Source organism: Sphaeramia orbicularis, chromosome 14 (assembly GCF_902148855.1).
Source record: "Sphaeramia orbicularis chromosome 14, fSphaOr1.1, whole genome shotgun sequence".
Classification (NCBI taxonomy): Eukaryota; Metazoa; Chordata; class Actinopteri; order Kurtiformes; family Apogonidae; genus Sphaeramia; species Sphaeramia orbicularis.
This window is the reverse complement of record NC_043970.1, coordinates 48,359,556-48,381,833: the sequence shown is the minus strand read 5'-3', so window position 1 is coordinate 48,381,833 and position 22,278 is coordinate 48,359,556. Positions and strand designations below refer to the sequence as shown.

At 36.6% G+C, this 22,278-nt stretch overlaps 1 protein-coding gene across 1 annotated transcript in view; it reads right to left on the bottom strand.

Moving 5' to 3' along the window:
• Positions 1 to 22,278, bottom strand: part of LOC115432778 (polypeptide N-acetylgalactosaminyltransferase 10-like) — a 268,778-nt gene that overhangs the window by 177,771 nt on the left and 68,729 nt on the right. The window contains exon 2 of the mRNA XM_030153782.1: positions 19,644 to 19,746. Within this exon, the coding sequence (XP_030009642.1) occupies positions 19,644 to 19,746 (103 nt within the window). The remainder of the gene's footprint in view (positions 1 to 19,643; positions 19,747 to 22,278) is intronic.

The window sequence follows — 22,278 nt, the reverse complement described above, 5'->3', positions numbered from 1 at the left end:
TTTCATGCACAAATTATGAGAACCTTAATCAAGATTTTTTACCTGAGTGTTTTCATTTCTCTTTAAACATGAAAAAAAAACACAAAAAAAAACCCAATGTAATTGAAAAATGTCTTATAAAAAATAAATAAATAGATAAAATAAATAAAAATTAAAAAAAACATTTAAAAAGTAACAATAAAATATAATAATAATAATAATAATAATAATAATAATAATAATAATAATAATAATAATAATAATCAGCTGGACACCATGCGTTTAATTTTTGAAGCAAAGAAACATGTATTTACTGATAAATTTTGTGAAAACTCTGGGGGGGGGGCTTGTGATTTTGGGGGTTTATGCTCAGGGGAGATCTACACAAGGTTACCAAGTCACGTCAGAAAAGATATGTAGTGTCTTAAAACTTTAATAAAGATATGTGTAAAAAAACACAAAAAACAACAAAAAACAACAAAATCCATGAATATACAAGAGAACAGCTGTAGAATAGCTGTCCACTGTAGTGACCAGTATCCATGAAAGGGTTAATAAGGCTGCAATTGAGAAAATGAATCAGTGTAACCTAAAATGCTGAGTTGATTGGTTGGACAGTGGGGTTGATTTTTACAACAGATTTAAAGTACAAATAACTTGTCTTTTAGTGTTCTCTACTTAATAGTTTAAGTTCAATACTTTTAGCATTAAAGTTGAACCTACTTAAACCAGTTGATTAGTCGATCATTACTCAAATCATTTAAGTGCAATCACTTGCCTCAATTTTTTTGAGAAAACTCTACTTATCTGGGCTTACAGTGAGGGAGACAAAACGTTTTCAAGAACAAAACTACTTCAGTTGAACTACTACTTAGGGGGCCGTTTACACAGCGTAGGATTCAGTCGACTCCGGGAAGATTTCATGGCGGATTAGCCTTCTGTTAACATGGAAACGGTGCCTAGAGTGCTTGAATCCGGAAACTTTTGATACCAGGGTCCAGGGTGGAATGTTATCGATACGCTCCGCATTTCAGCTCTGTGTTAACGCGAATCGGAGCGTTCCGGGGTAAAATATGACGTCACCGCATGCGCGCGCAGCCAAGAACCGCCAGTTAACCCACTCCAGGCCAGTTGGTGGCGGTAATGCGCCTCCAAGCTGGTTTGCCAGCATCTATGACACAATAAAGCTGCAGAAAAAGAAGGAACAACCACAACAACAATGGCCGGTTTCAGAACAACATACGTGCTGCTAACTGTGCTCAGCTCATCTGTCCAGACAAAGAAGTCCTGCGTCTTTGTACGACCACTCGCCATTGTTGTTTGTAAATAGTGTTGTCCGCCTCTTCTTCTTCTTCTTCTCCTCATTTAAAGGCTGTCTAAACCGGAAATCGTTTGTGCGCAGGCGTGTGTTTCACTACAGCTCTACATCGCCAGCTACTGGTCTGGCATGGCCACTACAGCGTATTCAGCAGTCGTCGCGAACTCATGTTAACGCAGATCATTATCCTAGCGGCTTCGTCTTAACGCGGAATGATTTTATAACGCAAAGGAGAAATCTTTGCGGAGTGTTGCCGTGTAAACGTACCCTAAAACTACTAAGGATGAACTATTGTCATGGAAGTTTCTAGCACTCTGGACACCATTTTGAAGCAAGAACACAAAAACTCACTGAATTGGGGTTAAAGCAAATATATTGTTACATGTAAGAATATTGAGACAACAGACTGCAATCAATCATCCAAAGCCTTGCCCCCTGCCATCTGACCAACAGAAGAATTTTCAAAGCTTATATATGTTTAGTCTTTTCCCATGTTAGATTAACTACCAACTAATTGGTTACTTCTTAAACTCCACCTATGTACACATTTTATCTTAAACCAGGGGCGTCACACTCATGTTAGTTCTGGGGCCACATTCAGCTAAATTTGATCTGAAGTGGGCTGGGCCAGTAAAATAATAACATAATAATATATAAATAATGTCAACTCCAAACTTTTCTCTATGTTTTACAGTGAAAAAAGTAAAATTACATTATGAAAATGTTTACATCTACAAACTTTCCTTTCAAACAATGTGAATAACATGAACAAACTGAAAAACAAACAAAAAAAAAAAAATTGTCATTTTAACACTGTTATGCTTTACTTCATCATTTCCACATGTACATTATAACTTACAGCTCACAGTAGATCTACAAACACACAAAATATTTAGTAACAGATGGAATATTATTAAAATTGCACTTCTCTTACCCTTTAGCCCTATCAGCCCACCCGCGGGCCGAAAAAATTATATTAATATTCATCTACTATAAAAATATAATAAATCAGGACAATGGATGTCTTTTTCAACTTTTGCTCAAAGTTTAGACCCTAATGTTAATAAAAGTACATCAAAAGTGTATTTTAGTGCAAACTTTAATGTTCAAACATGATTTTTAATCTTTGTGGGCTGAAATATACGCTATTAAAAAATCTCCGACACGAACAATTAATTTAGGCATTTCATCGAAAAAAAACAGGTGAGGATAAAAAATTCTAATTTCTCTTTTAGTTTGTTACAGTTTCCTCCGGCATAGTAATTGATACAATATTTTAGACAATGGGAATAGATTCTGTGAGGTCTGTAAATGTCCATAGACACCAAGAACATCCATATGAACCTTATTATTATAAGTATTATAAGTAATTCTTCATTTACTTTGGGTATGTCTTTTTAGGCATTTTTCCCCTGAAAATATGGTCAGGGTTAAACAGGTTAAGATATTTCAGATTGTTCATATTTGTTCAGGTTATTCAGTTTTTTTTTGCGAAATTATACTTTGTTTCAATGTAAACACATGAAAATATTTATATTTACATAGAGAAAAATTTGGAGTTGGGATTATTTATAGGTTATTATGAGATTGAATTCATCTGAATGTGGAACTTGAACTAAAATGACTGTTGATATCTTGGTATAATTTTTGCATTTCACAAATTCATCCCAGGGGTCGGACTAGACCCTCTGGCGGGACGGATTTGGCCCCCGGGCCGCATGTTTGACACCTAAAAAGAGATCACTTGGTCAGTGAATTTGCTAGTGTTTCCTTAACCCTTTCATGCATGAATTATGAGAACCTTAATCACAATTTTTCTTCCCTGTTTTTATTCCTCTTTAGGCATGAAAAAACCCCCAATGTGATTAACATTTTTATATGAACCTGTTTTTCAGGGAGTTGCAAAAATGTCCGCTCAGATGGATATGATACATTTAATTTTTGAAACCAAGAAACGTGTATTTACTGATCTACTGTGTGAAAACTATGAAATAAAAACACTTTTAATGCAGCTAATCTGATGTTTTCTCATATTTAAACATACTCTAATACTAATTATTACTCACTTCATGGAGATAATATACAAAAAAAAACAAAAACATTTTGTTAAGAAAAAATGATAATTACAGTCTATTAACAATCAGCAATTGGTTTACACTCAAACATCTCACTGCATGTCAGGTTTATCAAGAAAAGCAAAGTTACATGATGCCTAAGTGTCCACTCTGTTGACTGATATAGAACTAAAACAAAAAAACCCATGAATATACAAGAGAACAGCTAGAGAATAACTGTCCACTGTAGTGACCACTATGCATGAAAGGGTTAAAGAAAAGGTAGACAGCAAGTCTCTGACTCATCAATAAGTGGGCAGTGAAGGAAACAACAAGTTTGACATGTTTGACCAGTTACACAGCAGGTGGCCCTAAGTTATGCAGTGTTTCCACTGAGAATACTGGACATTGCAACATTGTACTTTTCTTTGTCACTATGATGATTGCTTTTAATACTCTGATGTAAAAAAAAAAAAAACAATTCTTTGCATCCAATGACTGCCGAAAGCCCATGGACATCACCAAACTGAGATCTGTTCCTGGAAAAGCATTTGAGGTTTGACCAGGTTTTTGGATTTGGATATTTTCTTCCCTCATGGACATTCCACACAAGTGTATTCTGAGATGATAATGACAAGATTCATCAGGGTCAAACTGTGAAATAGTGGTTCAGAAAGCATGTGACACCATTTTCACACATGGATTGGACTCCACAGAGCCCAGACCTGAACCCCATTAAGAATCTTTGGGATGTAATGGAGCGGACTGAATGCAGGGGTCTGACTCTGCCGTCTTCAACACAAGCTCTTGGTGAAAGGTTAATGTAACTCTGAACCTCTGAACTGAAGTAAAGGTTGTTGGATTTATATTTGTGGCTCATGGGAAGTGTACTTCTAGCAGATAGCTTGGAAGTACAGCATCATCAAACCATCTGACAAATGGAATGGCTAAATGTTAATGTGTTTTTGTTGCACCCAAAAGTGGGAAAAATCATCAATTATGTGAATAAACTTAATGTCAGAATTCGTACTGTGAAAGGGTTTGTGTCCTTTCTGTCCCTACCTCTACCACTTTCATAGACTTAAGAAAAAATAGTTGAATTTCAAAGATGATTCCTAGAAGGATCCATCTTCTGATGCCATATATTGATCTTCTCCAACTATCTAAACCTCCAGATGCTGCTACAGGAACAGCTGAACTCACCCCCCATTTACCATCACCTTGTACCAGAAATATTTCCTTAAAATCACACCAAAGCTCTTACGCAATTTGATCCACTTCTATATCATTCATGCATATCAGAGGTGATTTCTCATAGACTGCAAGGGAAGTTCAGCTTCCCCTAAAATTACGAAAATTAAATGGTCAAATACGTACGGTTGTGTTGACATTTTATTGACTACAAATGTGTTAGAACAAGTTAATCTCACAGACGAGTTCGTTCAGAATCAGCTTTATCACAAATCAGCAGACTTGATGTTGTTCACTTCTCATACATTCCCGTTGCGCTGTTTTCTCATTCGATCTCTGCTCAGTGCATTTGTTCGTAGATGCTCAGCGTCCATACACTTCTATGGGACAAAGTGGAACAGTTTTTTTCACTGTCTCAAAACTGGACAATAAATTGGACGATGTTGTCCCGCCCCCGGATGCTCGGCGTCTCTGGGGGTGAATGGAGCTGTGGACGGAGCTCAGCTGGGCTGGATGCTGGGCTTCCTCGTGCTGATTGGAGGATCAGTCGAAAGGCTGAATCCCGTTTGATTGACAGCTATTTTCAGATCTACTCCTTCACTTGACAGAGTTCAGTTTAATACCGTCGCACATTCTGCTGTGAAATCAAGAGAGAAACCACTACAAAATGACTCGTTCATTTCTTGCACTGTAAATAAAACACACTCATTGGACTTCCTTGTTTCAATTTAACATAATTTCAATGTTTTCTTGGTACGATAAGGTCACTGACCATTTTCTTAAAAAGGAACGGAGGGACGAATTTATGTTTAAATAACTTGACTTTTTTTTTTTTTTATGTAAGCCGACAGTGAGCTTCCCCTCACTGAAAGACGAGCAGCCAACACTGATGCATATAACGCTTAAATATTTTCTTTAATATGTATCCAGCTCCATATAATGACCAAACATGACCTTTGACCTGAACTCATTTGAATATCATGTTGGAAAATACAGCAAAATCATTAAGTTTGACTTCTTGCCCACCTCGTAGATTCTATTGCTTGAAATATGGTAAACACACTATATTTGTACATAAAATTTAGCAAGCTTTAGAATCTATGATGACAGCAAGATGTTCAATTTGAAGGCAAACTAAGAAGGTTAAAAAAAATTATACATTCCATGCAGAAGTGAATGGAACATCCCAACTGATCACCTAAACATGTCACATTTACAAATGTTAGTTATTATTATGATCATAAGTATTTGTTGCTGAATAAATGTAACCTCTACTTTTTGTTCCCATGCATGGTTTTAGTCCTTCGTATTACAGACATTATTAGGCTAAAGGGATCCATTTTGGAGATGCTTGGTATTGATGTTTTGCTTCAGCAACTGAGTCATGCATCACTGAACATGGTCCAAAATGATTTTCCATCCAATCCAATCCAACTTTATTTGTAAAGCACTTTAAAACAACCACAGTGGACCAAAGTGCTGTACAGAAAAATAAATAAAAACCAAAATAACAGAGTCAAATACAAGAATAGATTAAAAGACACAGAACAACTATAAAAATAAAAAAAAATAAACTAAAAATTCAAAAAATAGTAGACATAATTATGCATTTGACTAAGCCAGACACACCTGTTTATAAAATAAAAAAGAAGCAAAATTCATTATGTTAAAAAAAAATTGAGACTTTTTTTCTCCACATATCTAAACATAATCATACATTTGTTAAATCAGATTAAATTAAATTAGATTACAGTCATGGACAGAAGTTTTGGCAATGACACAAATGGATTCTTTGCTCAAATGTGATTTATTTATCAACAAAAGTCATTTAAACCTATATAGTACTTCTAAGTATTCTTCAATCTACCTCAGAAACACATGGAAAAAACGCAAAACAAAACAAATTAAGTAGCAAATTTTACAGTGAGAAAGCATTCCCAAAACTTTTGGCCATAACTGTAGATTAGATTAGATTCGACTGAACTTGATTGATCCTTTGGGCAGAGCTCTCAGGAAATTGAGATTCCAAAAGCAGCGCAACACCGAGCATACACACAAGAAACACCACAAAAAAAAAGCAATAACATAAATATAAAAAACAGTAAATGAAACAAAACAAAAAATGCAACTGGACATTGGAAAGTACTATCAGAAACAAGTGGAAAAGTAGTGAATAAATAAAAATAAATAAATAATAATAAGTAACTAAGCAGTTTACTATGTTACGATAATATAGTATATAATATTATAGTATGCACAGTATGTGTGTGTGTGTGTGTGTGTGTATTAGGGATGTAAACAATTAACTGACTATCAATTAATTGTCGATAAGAATTTGCTTGATTAAATTACAATATTGTCGGTTAATTGCCCTTTCCCACAGCAGTGTTTGCTGTGTCGACAGTAGGGGGCGCCACTGCCTAAACAAGGCTTCATCGCTAAAGTTGAATACTGGGGGCAGTTGTCCACCTGTCCACACCTGTCCAAAGGCTGCTAGCTTGTCCGTACTGCGATGCCACGGCCGGGATAGTCATTGCATCATGGCATTGATGAGTTAGAATTACTTTAGGGACATGGTGGAGCGAAACCACACCCCCGCCTAAATACGCGCACATATGGTATCAGTTCAGTATCGGACCGGAGCGTCTCGTACTGAGCGTTTCCCCCAATATTTAGCTTTTATTCTTATAGACCCTATAGAAAGAAAAATTCAGGTTCTCAGGAAAATCGCCACTTATCATTTACTCGTTAATCAATCAAAAAGGTCAAACCAAAAAATGATTAATGAATTAATCAATAATCTGCATCCCTAATATATACACTACCAGTCAAAAGTTTTAGAACACCCCAATTTTTCCAGTTTTGTATTGAAATTCAAACAGTTCAAGTCCAATGAACAGCTTGAAATGGTACAAAGGTAAGCGGTGAACTGCCAGAGGTAAAAAAAAAAAAAAAAAAAAAAAAGTAAGGTTAAACAAAACTGAAAAATAATGTACATTTCAGAATTATACAAAAAGACGAACAAGAAATGGATTAACAACTTAAAGCAGTTCTGCAGCAATGGAGGTTGATCAAGCCTGGAAAGTTGGTGCTACCAGTTCCTCCAGGTGTCCCAACGTTTGTGAATTCCTTCTAACCCCCTGTGTCTGCAGAAAAGTAGAGTTGGAACACACTTTGGTACCATACCGTTGTGAGCATTATTTGAACAGTATTGTACTGCAGAAAGTAGTGTGTTACTATAAAAATGGAAAAGAGGAAAAGGCAATGAACCATAGAAGAGAGACAGACCATCAGAACACTGAAAAATGTAGGTGTGTCCTACAGAGAAATGTCCAAGAAAGTCCAGGTGTCAGTAAGTCCAGTTTCCTTCACCATCCAAAGGCACTCAGAAACTGGACTGGGAAATGCTGACCGGAAGAGGTCTGGCAGAGCCAAAGACACAACAGAATCAGAAGACAAGTTTACAAGAGAGTCAACAGCTGGAGTGAGAGGAGACTGACAGGACAACAGCTGAAAGCACAGAGAAGATAGTGGTCGTAGTGAGCAAGTCTGAGTTTACACTGTGAACAGAGGACTTCCAGTTGCAGGTTTGATCAGTCCAGAACACCTTCTTCCAGTCTTCAGTTTTCCACTGGTGGTGTTTCATGGCCCTGCCAAGCCTCTTTTTCTTATTCTGAAGTCTCAGCAATGGCTTTAGCTGCAACTGGACCCATCAAACCTGCAACTGGAAGTCTTATCTTCACAGCTGAAACTGAGACTTGCTTACTACGACCACTACTGAGCTTTAAGTTGTTAACCCATTTCTTGTTTGCCTTTTTGTAGAATTCTGAAATGTACATTATTTTTCAGTTTTGTTTAATCTTACCTTTTTTTTTTTTTTTCCTCTGGCAGTTCACCGCTTACCTTTGTACCATTTCAAGCTGTTCATTGGACTGGAACTGCTTGAATTTCAATACAAAACTGGAAAAGTTGGGGTGTTCTAAAACTTTTGACCGGTAGTGTATATACAGGGTGGGGAAGCAAAATTTACAATGAACATTAAGTTGTTTTTTCTCAGCAGGCACTATGTCAATTGTTTTGAAACCAAACATATATTGATGTCATAATCATACCTAACACTATTATCCATACCTTTTCACAAACTTTTGCCCATATGAGTAATCAGGAAAGCAAACGTCAAAGAGTGTGTGATTTGCTGAATGCACTCGTCACACCAAAGCAGATTTCAAAAATAGTTGGAGTGTCCATAAAGACTGTTTATAATGGAAAGAAGAGAATGACTATGAGCAAAACTATTACGAGAAAGTCTGGAAGATACTATTAAAGAAGAATGGGAGAAGTTGTCACCTGAATATTTGAGGAACAGTTGCGCAAGTTTCAGGAAGAATGTGAAGGCAGTTATTGAGAAAGAAGGAGGACACATAGAATAAAAACATTTTCTATTATGGACATTTTCTTGTGGCAAATAAATTCTCATGACTTTCAATAAACTAATTGGTCATACACTGTCTTTCAATCCCTGCCTCAAAATATTGTAAATTTTGCTTCCCCACCCTGTATATACTCTAATAATCACAGAACCCTGGTTATAACAAAGTTAAGTTGTTTAGGCCGATATACTCAGTGCCAATGAAAACGCAACACTTGAAGGTTCTTATATTTTTTTTAAATTGATGAGTATTGTTATTCCATAAGCTCTTTGGAATTAATCATAGGCCATTTCTATACAGTAAAAATAAAAAATCACATCCAAATTTGTTGACAAAAAATAAAGACAAAGAAAGAAACTCAAGGACCCCCAAAACCAAAAGTCACAAAGCGGTCCCGGAGGTGCTGCAGCTCAATGTAGCGATCCTGCTGTGGCGTGGTCACACGTGTTTGTCCAGGGCGAGGTCTGTCTGCAGCTGAGCCAGTTTCTTCATGCCTCTGTTGCATCCTGACTATAGTGGACACATGGCATCCAAAACGGCGCACCACCTGCCGAGCAGAGATTCCGGCCTCCAGGAGCCCCATAGTATGGCATCTGTGGTCACGTGTCAGTCTTGGCATCGCTGAGTTATTGCAAATGATTTTCCTGCTTTTCAGCTTGCCTTTATATACAGAACATGAGCACTCCTTAACTGACCACAGTTCCTTAAGTTGAGCAGTTCATTGCTGAGCAATGAGAAAAACAAGTCTTATGAATGCAGACAAGTTCATTCAAGTGTGACAATAGCTCAATCCGTCTCAGGTTGTTAAGAAATTGTCTGGGATTATTTTATACAGGGTGGGGAAACAAAATTTACAATGAACATTTAGTTGTTTTTTCTCAGCAGACACGACGTCAATTGTTTTGAAACCAAACATATATTGATGTCATAATCATACCTAACACTATTATCCATACCTTTTCAGAAACTTTTGCCCATATGAGTAATCAGGAAAGCAAACGTCAAAGAGTGTGTGATTTGCTGAATGCACTCGTCCCACCAAAGGAGATTTCAAAAATAGTTGGAGTGTCCATAAAGACTGTTTATAATGGAAAGAAGAGAATGACTATGAGCAAAACTATTACGAGAAAGTCTGGAAGTGGAGGAAGCAACAAAAAACGTACCAAAGCTTTTATTAAAGCTCTCAAATCCAAAATCCTAAAGGATCCAACCAAATCCATGAGAAAAATGGCAATTGAACTTGAGGTAGACAACAAGACCGTTAGAAATGCAGTAAAATAGGATTTGAAGTTCAAATCTTACACAAGAACACCAAAACACTTGTTGACAACAGCAACAAATCCAACTTTAGCAATTTTTGGGAATCATGTTTATGGCCGCCTTCTAGCCTAGATCTAAACCCTCTGGATTCTGCTATTTGGGGCGTTTTAGAACATGCTACCAATAGAACATCACACAGCAATGTCGACTTTCTTAAAGATACTATTAAAGAAGAATGGGAGAAGTTGTCACCCGCATATTTGAGGAACACTTGCGCAAGTTTCAGGAAGCGTGTGAAGGCAGTTATTGAGAAAGAAGGAGGACACATAGAATAAAAACATTTTCTATTATGTCAATTTTCTTGTGGCAAATAAATTCTCATGACTTTCAATAAACTAATTGGTCATACACTGTCTTTCAATCCCTGCCTCAAAATATTGTAAATTTTGCTTCCCCACCCTGTACAGGTGAGACTTAAACATATCGATGCAGCTGAGGAACAATAAAACACATTAAAGTGTTGCGTTTTCATTGGCACTGAGTATATCATAAACTGCACATCATAAAGGACGGAAACAAACATAATTATGTGTCTGTTGAGAAATTCTGTGCTATAACATTTGTCTTTAACTAACCTCATAATGTAATTACAGTTTATACACAAATTCCTGGGAGACAGAGTTGGGTTTTGTTCTCCTTTACTAAAGTGGCGTGCATCTTAAACACAAGGAAACATCAGTGAATGCATATGTGAGCAGACAGTCTGTGACACATGGAATGACTCCTCAACAGCTCCTTCCTACAAACATGAAGATTTCTGAGCTCATTTCAGAAGTGCATGGAATCACACAGAGCTGTATGTTTCATTAGCCACTCATCAATGCACTGCAAACAAACACACACACACACACACACACTCACACACACACACACATGCATGACGGCTGAGCTGCAGTCAAATTAAAGTGCGCTGCCTTGTTCCATTAGTCAGAAATGATGTGTCGTATATTCCTGAAGGTAATCACTGTGGAAAATAACTCCCCACTTTAATGGCTCATTTCAGAGATAAACTCTTCTACTTAACGCCGTACTTGCTCCTCAGTGCGTAATAAATTTGTTACATAGACGACTTAAAATAAGTTTGAACAGCGGCTGCTTGCAGATCTGGATCTAACCCCGTCACATGTCGCATAGATTATCAAATAACTCCACTATCAGATCACTAGTAAATGCAGGGTTGAAAATACAACTGTAGGTTTTTGGCAACAGCGTGGTCATATTACTGTGTCTGTTGTAGCCAAGAACTGTCAAGCAAAACAAATAGGAGTAACGTCCCTGTATCTCACCGACATGTTCAATCAAGAATCAATAACAAGTTGATTTTGTGACGTTGTCAGGTTTTATCTCTATGTTCGAGTCCTGTGGTGTTGATGCAGGAGATCAATCTCCCAATAGAAGTGGGCGGTATTTTCACTGGAGGAGAACTCAACTAATTCAATCGAACTCCATACATGACTTCCTATCAGCGATCAATAGGAACTATACTGATATCTGTAACCATTTCCATGGTATAAACCAGGGGTGTCAAACATGCGGCTCGGGGACCAAATGTGGCCCGCCAAAGGGTCCAGTTCGGCCCCTGGGATGTTTTTGCCAAGTGCAAAAATTCCACAATCTTGAATTGAATTAAGCAAAACAAACAAAAATTTAAAAAAAATTGCTTGAATTAAGGAAAAAATCTTGGATTAAGCAAAAAAAAAAAAATCTTCAATTAAGCCAAAAAAATCTCAAATTTAGCAAAAAAAAAAAAAATTGAATTAAGTAAAAAAAATAAAATAAAATCTTGAAGTAAAAAAAAAAAAACAAAAAACCTTGAATTAAGCCAAAAAAAAAAAAAAAAAAAAATCTTCAATTAAATTAAAAAAATCTTCAATTAAGCAAAAAAAAAAAAAAAAAAAAAAAAAATAGGGTTAACAACTTTTTTTTTCTTTGTTTTAGTGCAAAAAATAACATTAAATTATGAAAATATTTACATTTACAAACTATCCTGTAACACTAAAATGTGAATAACCTGAACAATATGAAGAACCTGAAATGTCTAAAGAAAATTAAGCACAATTTTAACAATTTTTCTGCCTGTTCCTCAGTGTTTAGTGTCTTTGTAGATCTGATCCATAACGCACATGGAGAAATGAAAAGTTGAGGAATAATATAGTTAAAATTGCACTAAATTTACTTAAGTTTTTTCATTTAAATTTAATTTTTTTCAGGGTTTTTTTTTTTTTTTTGGATAGGTTATAAAAGTAGGTATTTCCATAATTTAATGGGGTTTTTTTTTAACACTAAAACATAGACAAAAATTTGGAGTTGACATTATTTATAGGTTATTATGTTATTATTTTTCTGGTCTGGCCCACTGCAGATCAAATTTAGCTGAATATGGCCCCTGAACTAAAATGAGTTTGACACCCCTGTTATAAACCATTAAAATATGGACCATTATAGTAAAGGCAAATGTTTAATATTTCAAAAACTCATAAAAAATTCAAAAATCTAAATTTCTCAACACTGTGAAGAAACTTTGAAGACATTTTCCCAAGGAAGCTACATAAAAAAATTTAAATGATTCCAACAAGTAGTTATGGAGAAAAAGATTGTTGAAATCTAGACATTTGTGACCTTAAGATTAACCCTTCAAGGTCACTCAAGGTCAAAGGTCATGGACCCAAATGAAAGTTCATATATGACACCTTATTAGTGCTTATAATAATAATTAGGGCGTGGACACTCCCTGGGGGGGGGGTCATATGCTCACATCTTAATCTCAAATGGATATTTCCTGGTTAAATAAAGGTTAAATACATAAATAATGTACAAATAAACCAACTAAAAAGGTGCAACCCCCCCCCCCCGTACACTGTAAAAAAAAAAAAAAAAGAAAACGAACAAAAACCGTACAGCAGGGGTGCCGAAAACGGAAAATAAGCATCTCATAAAAAATACAGTAATTTTCCATTATTAAAATACAGTTTTTTTCCCTAACTTTACATGAGATTTTGCATATTTTTTGACTTTTTAATGTTTAATAAAGAATATTTTCATGTTTTAAAACAATCAAATTACCTATAAATATATATATAAATAATTTTCAATGAGAGTCAGTTGTACAATCCACTGATAAAAACTGTATTTGGACAGTTTATCAGTGCTTATACATGGTATACGTTCACAAAAATACATTTATTCAACATTTTTGTTGTGAAACATCCCGTAATTACACAAGATATTTGTCAATTAACAAACAAGTCTTGTTAAACTTACAGAACAAATACTTCTTTTGCGGTTAATTGTCAGTAATTTTATCCTGTTTTTTTTTTTTGTTTTTGTTTTTTTTACAGTATTAAACTTTAAATGAACAGTTTAATCTCATAAATAGAAAATTAATATTTGTGAAATTATGATACATTTGCAAATGTATTTTAACTGTATTTTTCTGTGAAAAAAAAAGGAAATTTTATGTTTATTCACAGTTACAGTTTTTTCATGTTATTTTACATTTGACATGTAAAATCAGTCTATTTTTGTCATCTTTATTGATAATTTCCTGTATCTTGAAAACACAGAAAAAAATCTGTAAAATAAACAGTGAAAATTCTGTTAAATTACAGATTTTTTTACAGTGTGGGAAATGTAGTTATCTTATTCTTAGCATTTACTATTGCTTATTTTAATTAAACTTTTAACATGAATCACAAATTAAATATACTGCATATTTTTACTCAGAAAAAAATTTACATGCAATTGCAAATGCATCACGAAATTATAATAAATCCAAACACAAATAACTTATACTTTATATTATCAAATAAAGTCATAACATCTTACGAGAACTATATAGTATGTTACAAGAATTACGACTTTCCGCGAGACGGGACTTAATTAGAATCAAGCATCAGAAGCCAAACACAAGTACTTTGTCGAAATTGTAGAAATATCATTTTTATTTTGTGGAAAACTGTAATGGAAGCCCAGCTAATAACCAAGGACCTTCTTGTTGAACCAGTGCTAACCACTGCACCCCCACGCTGCCAAATGATTCGCATAATTTTTCCTGATTTGATGAAGACAAAGATTCCCTCAAACCACCATTTTCCTTGGTTTGACCCACACTAGTGGGTCTGATGTCAATTTCAGCACATTTGGGTCAAATTTGATGAGGAACATCCTCGGGGCCCTCTGCACCACTTATTTTTTTTTTTGCACATACCATTAAGAAGAATAATCCAATTCCTTGCTAAATAAGTATCATTGAAGGTGACGTTTGTACCTCCATCAAATATCAAATTGGGTTAAATTTACTGAAACACAGTGGCGGACCGTGCATTTCCCACCTAGGCCTTCAGTAGTGCTCTGTTTGAATCAATCCAGCCCTCAATAATTATTTTATGGCTATAAAAAACATCTTATTATGCAGAAATACAGTATAAAGAGCCGTTGCATCACAGACAGATAACTCGTGTGGCCACAATTAATGCCTTTACTAAATAAACAAACCCGGGGTGTACAGGTCTCCTTCTACTGCAACTACAGCTGCGACACACACAAAAAATAGGACCAATGACCCTGTAGCTTACCGGCCAAATTAAAACCTTTGGGAAGTGTATCCAGATGCCATTTATTATCGCACAATTATGTGTATTTATTATATTACAGAAATAGCCCATGTTTTGCTCATATTCCAATCAGATCTGTAAAAAATGCAAATTCCAACTTGATATCATTGATATTTTTGATTTATTGGATCAATCCACTTCCTATCTGTTATAATGGGAAAATTTTTCAAAGTCACACCAAATCCAGAATCAGATCCAGATCCAAATAATTTCAATACCTTGTGTTGACATCATCATACAGAAGCTGTATACAGTCTACTCTCGTTAAACCGCCCGCCGTTATACCGCCATTTCCGCCTATCGCCATCCGCCAGCCCAGTTCCATGCACAAACAACACTTATACCATTGATTTCCCGACCGTTATACCGCCAGCGTGATTGCCATCGAGTACACATAAATTTTAACAATGCACTGAAACAAACGCGCCAGACGCTGATCGCGACAAGCTACGAGTAGGTCTACGGAACGGCCACCGTTCATTTATCGCAGAACACTCAGTAGGTCAGGATGTCGGGAAGAGGACGTGGGATTAAGCCAAAGCCTCAAGATGATGGGGTGTCATTTCCCGACACGGTATAATAATGCTTAAAATGTTTCCCCACTTTAAATGATCCCTTACAACATAACAGAATCAAGATTTATTTAGAAACGCAATTAGAACGGGTTAACGGAGGCAGCATAGACATCATATAGTAAAGACATGCACGTTATGGACGCAACCCGTTGTAACGCCATTTTCGCTATACCGCCAATTTGGCCGTGAACGGAAGTTGGCGGTATAACGAGAGTAGACTGTACCAAGTTTGAAGTCAATCAGAACTGGAGTTTCAGAGAAAAAGACAATTGAAATTTTTTCCTCTTAAGAGCCCATGTTAAATTTTCCGTAAGTTCCCAGATCCAGTAGAAGATCCTGATCAGCATGTGGCCATTATGTTTTGGTCATCTCCCCATCAGGGCTGGACTGTAGAAATTTACACTTGATATCTTTTTTTTTTTTTCTTTTTTTTTAATGGGCTCAGCTGGCTGACAGGCAGCTGTCTGTACCGATAAGGCAGCAGCCGACACCAACTGTACTCCCAGTCATCATTGCCCATTTTTCTGACACCTTTGCTTGTGTATCCTCTTTTATTTGCACATTTTACCAGGGAGTATCTCACACTACTTTTTTTTTTTTTTTTTCTACTTGTCTTGTCCAGCGTCCTAACAGTAGAATGGTAGTCTGGTTCCTTTTGGTGCTGAACAAATTTGCTTTGCCAAGGGTAACTTCATAAAGTATATGAAGCGCCCTTTGATATTCTACTGTGTTTATTATGAGTTTTGTTGAACCACATTTCGATGCTGGACCTGACATGGGGGGTGGGGGTGTGGGGGTAGAAGAAGGGGAGAGAACAAGAGAGAAGAAGGTGGCAAAGACCCTCACAAAAAAGTATCAACAATACAAACAGCAACAACCATGGAGACAATTATAATGGTGACAATAACTACAACCAGAACTGAGTAAACTGGGCAGAAGAGAGAGAAAAAAACAAAACAAACAAAACTACAAAAAAAAAAACCCAAAACACAACAATGACATTCATAAGACCTATGAAATGAAGAATATAAGAAAGCATGAACACTGGGTATCATTTATATTTACTGAGTTATTGCATCCATCCACTTCCTATCTCTTATAATGGGGAAATTTTTCAAAGTCGCACCAAATCCAGAATCAGATCCGGATCCAAATTATTTCACTAACTTTTGTTGATATCATCATAAAGAAGCTGTGTACCAAGTTTGAAGTCAATCGGAATTGTAGTTTTGGAGAAGAAGACGATTGAAATTTTTGTAACGGACAACAGACGCCGCCGCCAGACGCCGCCAGACGACAATAGCTTATGAGCCTATTGGCCGGTAAGCTAAAACGCATCAATAATAACCTCATAAATGTGCAATATTATTTAGGAAAATAGCAACATTTTACTCACTAAATTTCGGATTACTTGTACACAGAATCCATCCTCCTTTCTTTCCTCAAAAACAGTTCAACTCCTCTGTTGTACAGATTATCCATGCCTGTACCGGGGCTATCGGTCGTAGTTAGTGCAGTGAAAGTGATGGACAATCCTTTTCGTGGTTGTGACCGGCTTGCTAGCTTTGGAATTGTCCCACCTTTCTTAACGATGTCCAGCTTTTCTGGAAAAGTCCGTCTTGAAAATGGCTTTGACAATCAGTCTGCATCCAAATCCATTTCTTCTCCTCCTTCAGCCGTTGTGTTTTGACTAAACACTAAACCAACACAACTGTATTTCTGTTGGTGCAGCTTTGGCTAGTACGCTCTCTGACTATCCAATCACTGGGTGTGAATATGTTGACGTTACCGTACGCCTGCTAGAGGGCCTTGGTGTCGCCAACTCAAAATCTGATTGGTTGAAGCAACAGTGTCATTACACTTATTTTTTGCTAGAGGGCCTGCAGAACTGCTTGTGAAGGCCTCCAGGTGTAACAGAGTTAATGTATATACTGTAGTCTAGCATTCCACTTGCCATCTCACACTGTTTTATTGTGTTAATTACAGTTTTATTTTATGGACATTAAACGCCACACCCCTGCAAACTAGGGTTGTGCACCCCAGGGAGATAGTGGCAGTTTCGCTGTGCTGTCTGCCTGGTGAGTACATGTATGTTGGTCCAGTGCCGGCTGCTCGTCTTTCAGACAGGGGAAGCTCATTGTCGGCTTACATGAAAAAAAAATTGTCAAGTTATTTAAACATTAGATTCATCCCTCCGTTCCTTTTTAAGAAAATGCTCAGTGACCTTATCGTACTAAGTAGGCGTCTTTTCCAAGGACTGGACCAGTGTCCTCTCAATGTCCAGCAGAGCTGGGCTGCCTAGATTGCCTTGGCCCATTGTGTTGTGGGTGTCAGACTTCAGCCTTTTTAAACAAGAGATGCTCCTTTCACTCCGACCTAGCCGACAGTTTGATTGATTTAACTATCTACAAAACGACATTAAACTCGAACAAAAAATTATTAAATTACAGAACTGAAACAAGAAAATGCTGAAATTATGTTAAATTGAAACAAGGAAGTCCAATGAGTGTGTTTTATTTACAGTGCAAGAAATGAACGAGTAATTTCATAGTGGTTTCTCTCTCGATTTCACAGCAGAATGTGCGACGGTATTAAACTGAACTGTGTCAGTGAAGGAGGAGATCTCAAAATAGCTGTCAATCAAACGGGGTTCAGCCTTTCGACTGATCCTCCAATCAGCACGTGGGGTTCTGGCGTCCAGCCGGGCCGCGCTCCGCCCACAGCTCCATTCACCCCCAGAGACGCCTGGCGTCCGGGGGCGGGACAACATCGTGGAATTTATCCAATTACTGTGCAGTTTTGAGTCAATGAAAAAAACTGTTCCACTCAGTCCCATTGAAGCTCAGAGACGCCCGCAGTCTACGGACAAATGCACTGAGCAGAGATGTATGAGAAAACAGCGAAACGGGAATGTATGAGAAGTGAACAACAGCACGTCCGTTGATTTGCGATAAAGCTGATTCTGAATGAACTCATCTGTGAGATGAACGTGTTCTAACACATTTGTAGTCAATGAAATGTCAACACAACAGTACATATTTAACCATTTAATTTTCATAATTTTAGGGGAAGCCGGGGTTCCCTTGCAGTCTATGAGAAATCTATGAGAAATTTTTTTATGTCATATTTGAATGATTGTTTTGTACCGTTGTGTTTGTGTAATGATCAGCTCCCTGTAGGTTGAGCATGTTTTTGAATGGCGATGTTCTTCATTGTATGTTCATGGTCTGATTGGCGTGTGTTGTTAGCTTTGATTTTTTAAAATTTTTATCTTGACAGTGTGAGAACGGAATACATGTTTATCATATGAGACTGATTGTGTGTTTTATGCCAGGTATGCTTTATGTTTACTGTACTTTGTTACTAGAGGAAAAGCGGCAGTTTCGCTGTGCTGTCTGCCTGAATTAGCGGCAAGGTAAAGAGAGGATCGTGTTTTGGCAAGTTATTCACAACGCACAGGCAGACTTCTTTGACTTTGACTCTGCCTGGCAACAAATGATGCCTGAAATGTGATTGGTTAATTTATGGTTTAATATGAAAATACATGTGTAGAAGCAGCACAACCAAGGGAAAAGCTTTGAAAGGAAGCAGACAGACCTTTTGGAATTATTTAATAAGTATTCATGGACAAAATATAATTAACATCAGCCTGTGATTCAGATATTTTTTAGGCCAGCAGAGAAGACCTTGCAGGCCCTGATGGCCAACTACTGCTGAAACATAATATGAAAATTAAACTACAGTAAAGAGCTAAACCACAAGCATTCATCTCGTAAGTACTGCTCAATGCCGTTTCAAAGCCGGTTAAATCAGTTACATTTAGAAGAAAAGCTGAAGGTGTGCTCCTCAGAAAACAGCCTGAGGCGGAATCAATGCTCATTGTAGAAGATTAACTGTGTTTAATTATGAACTAAGAACTATACTCTGACCATTGATTGAAGCTGGTTCTCAGACAAATCCACTCAGAGGGAATTAAGGCAGAAAAAAAAACAACATAAGCAGCTGAACTTGTATAACGCGCTGTGCATTTACAGTTTGCATGAGTGTGTGTATTTGTGTATGTGTGTGTGAGTGTGGGGGGTGTTGGTGTTGAAACATAGCAGATGTTTCCAGCAAATACGCTCTGAGAAAAAAGGCAGCGTAAGCAAAGAGTGTGGACCCACCAGAGCGAGCGGCGTCTCTCCTCATGGCTTCGTAGTCGTGCCAGTCCGTCCGCCGCACGCCATCCCGTCCGACCTGAACGACCCTCCTCATCTGCCTTAAACCCTGCAAAAGGAGACAAAAATAATAATAATAATAATAATAATAATAATAATAAACTTTACTTGTATAGCACCTTTCATACAGAAATTGTAGCCCAAAGTGCTTCACATTGATTGAAAAAATACAATATTAAAATACATTAAGATTTGATTAGAAATACAATAAAATAAAAATAAATATAAAAACAGCGCATATTAAAATATTTGATTATGCATAGAATTTTTGAAGTGCAAGAAATAAGATGAAATTTGAAATACAATAAAATAAAAAATAAAAACAGAATAATAATAATAATAATAAACTTTATTATATAAAAATGCACGCCGTTTATTCCAAGGCTATGGCTGTTTTCAGCTGGTTGGTCTGTTTATCTTGTACTAATACAAGTCTGCTTCACTGCACCACTGAAAACTGATAATGATGATGATTTTTAAGTTTTCCCAATCATGTTTGAGATCGGAATTGTTAAAACAAAAAGACCCAAATATCCAAACAGCAATCGAAAGCATCAACTGATCTAAAATGTTTAATAACTTTAGACTCACTGATCCTATCAATACATGTAAATAATTTGTGTAAAATACAGTTTTTTAGTCTTTTCATGGTCATCAGATATGACCCATTTAGACGTTCAGAGGCTCTGTAGTTACCGTGGAAACAGTGTCATCTTCTACAACATTGATTCACGACTTTGTTCAGTTAATGATATATTATAGAGAAAAAGTCACTTTTTCTTCAGTTTTGTCTGTATTTCATATATTAACCCACAATTTTAATCTAAGCTTTAATGAACATTTACATGATCAGTGAATTGAATTTGAAACAAGGAAGTACAATGAGTGTGTTTTATTTACAGTGCAAGAAATGAACAAGTCATTTCGTAGTGGTTTCTCTCTTGATTTCACAGCAGAATGCGAAACGGTATTAAACTGAACTGTGTCAGTGAAGGAGCAGATCTGAAAATAGCTGTCAGTCAAACGGGATTCAGCCTTTGGACTGATCCTCCAATCAGCACGTGGAAGCTCAGCGTCCAGCCCGGCCAAGCTCCGCCCACAGCTCCATTCACCCCCAGAGACACCGAGCGTCCAGGGGCGGGACAACATCGTGGCATTTATCCAATTACCGTCCAGTTTTCAGGCAATGAAAAAAACTGTTCCACTCAGTCCCATTGAAGTGCATGGACGCTGAGTGTCTACGGACAAATGCACTGAGCAGAGATCCAATGAGAAAACAGAGACACGGGAATGTATGAGAAGTGAACAACATCGAGTCTGATGATTTGCGATAAAGCTGATTCTGAACGAACTCGTCTGTTAGATGAACGTGTTCTAGGCAAGGCAAGTTTATTTGTATAGCACATTTCAGCAACAAGGCAATTCAAGGTGCTTCACACAGGACATTGAAATAAAAGAAACAACAAGAAACACATTTAAAACATAAAAGAAACATGTAAAAGGTGATTAAAAACAGTGAGTAATAAAACAACACATAAAATTAAAAAAAATAATAAAATAGAATAAAATAAAAATAAAAACACACATATTAAAGTAAGAGTTGCAGTGCAGAGTTTCAAAGAGAATATAAACTTCTAACACATTTGTAGTCAATAAAATGTCAACACAACCGAACATATTTGACCATTTAATTGTTATAATTTTAGGGGAAGCCGGGCTTCCCTTGCAGTCTATGAGAAATCGCCTCTGCATTCCAGGGCATTTTCACTGGTAGAAGGTTAGAAAAACACAAGGTACAGGTTGCCTGGAATGCAGCATTAGATGCAGCAGCACTGTAAGCCCGGAATTTATATTTACTAAAATGCTTTCATTACAATGCACTTAAATGATTTAAGTTTTATGATGTTACTATAAAATGTTCAGTATATTCTACTAATTTGTAGACATAGTTGAAAGTACGAAAAAGGTGAAGTTGAATGGAATTAAATCACTAAGTTTTAGTCATGACCACACCTTTTTATCTTCGCATTGCATTGTGGGTACTGGGCATGTTGTTGAAAATGTGTTATTTTTATGTGCAGGGGTTCAGCGTGGTTTATTGGCCTTTTTGTGTTTGTTTTTGTATTTTTGTAGAGCTGCACCATGAGTCAGACCCAGAGGAAGAACAATGGCTTTACTGTTCATCTAAGACTGTTATTGTACAATGGGAAGCTTAATGTCTTGTCAAGTTAAAAGCACTTCCCGTACTGGCAAGTGACATTGAGCTAACTTCCATTTATGCTACAATATAATAAGTTGAATAATTTTGTAAGTACTTTGGTCAGGAATAGGATTATGAGTTTGATTAACTTAAAAAAAGTTGTTTAATCAATGATAAATTAATCTGGCTGCAATTGAGAAAATTAGTCAGTGTAACCTAAAATGCTGAGTTGAATGGTTGGATAGTGGGGTTGACTTTACAACAGATTTAACGTACAAATAACTTGTCTTTTAGTGTTTTCTACTGAATAGTTTAAGTTCAATACTTTTAGCATCAACCCTTTCATGCACAGTGGTCACTCCAGTGGACAGTTATTCTACA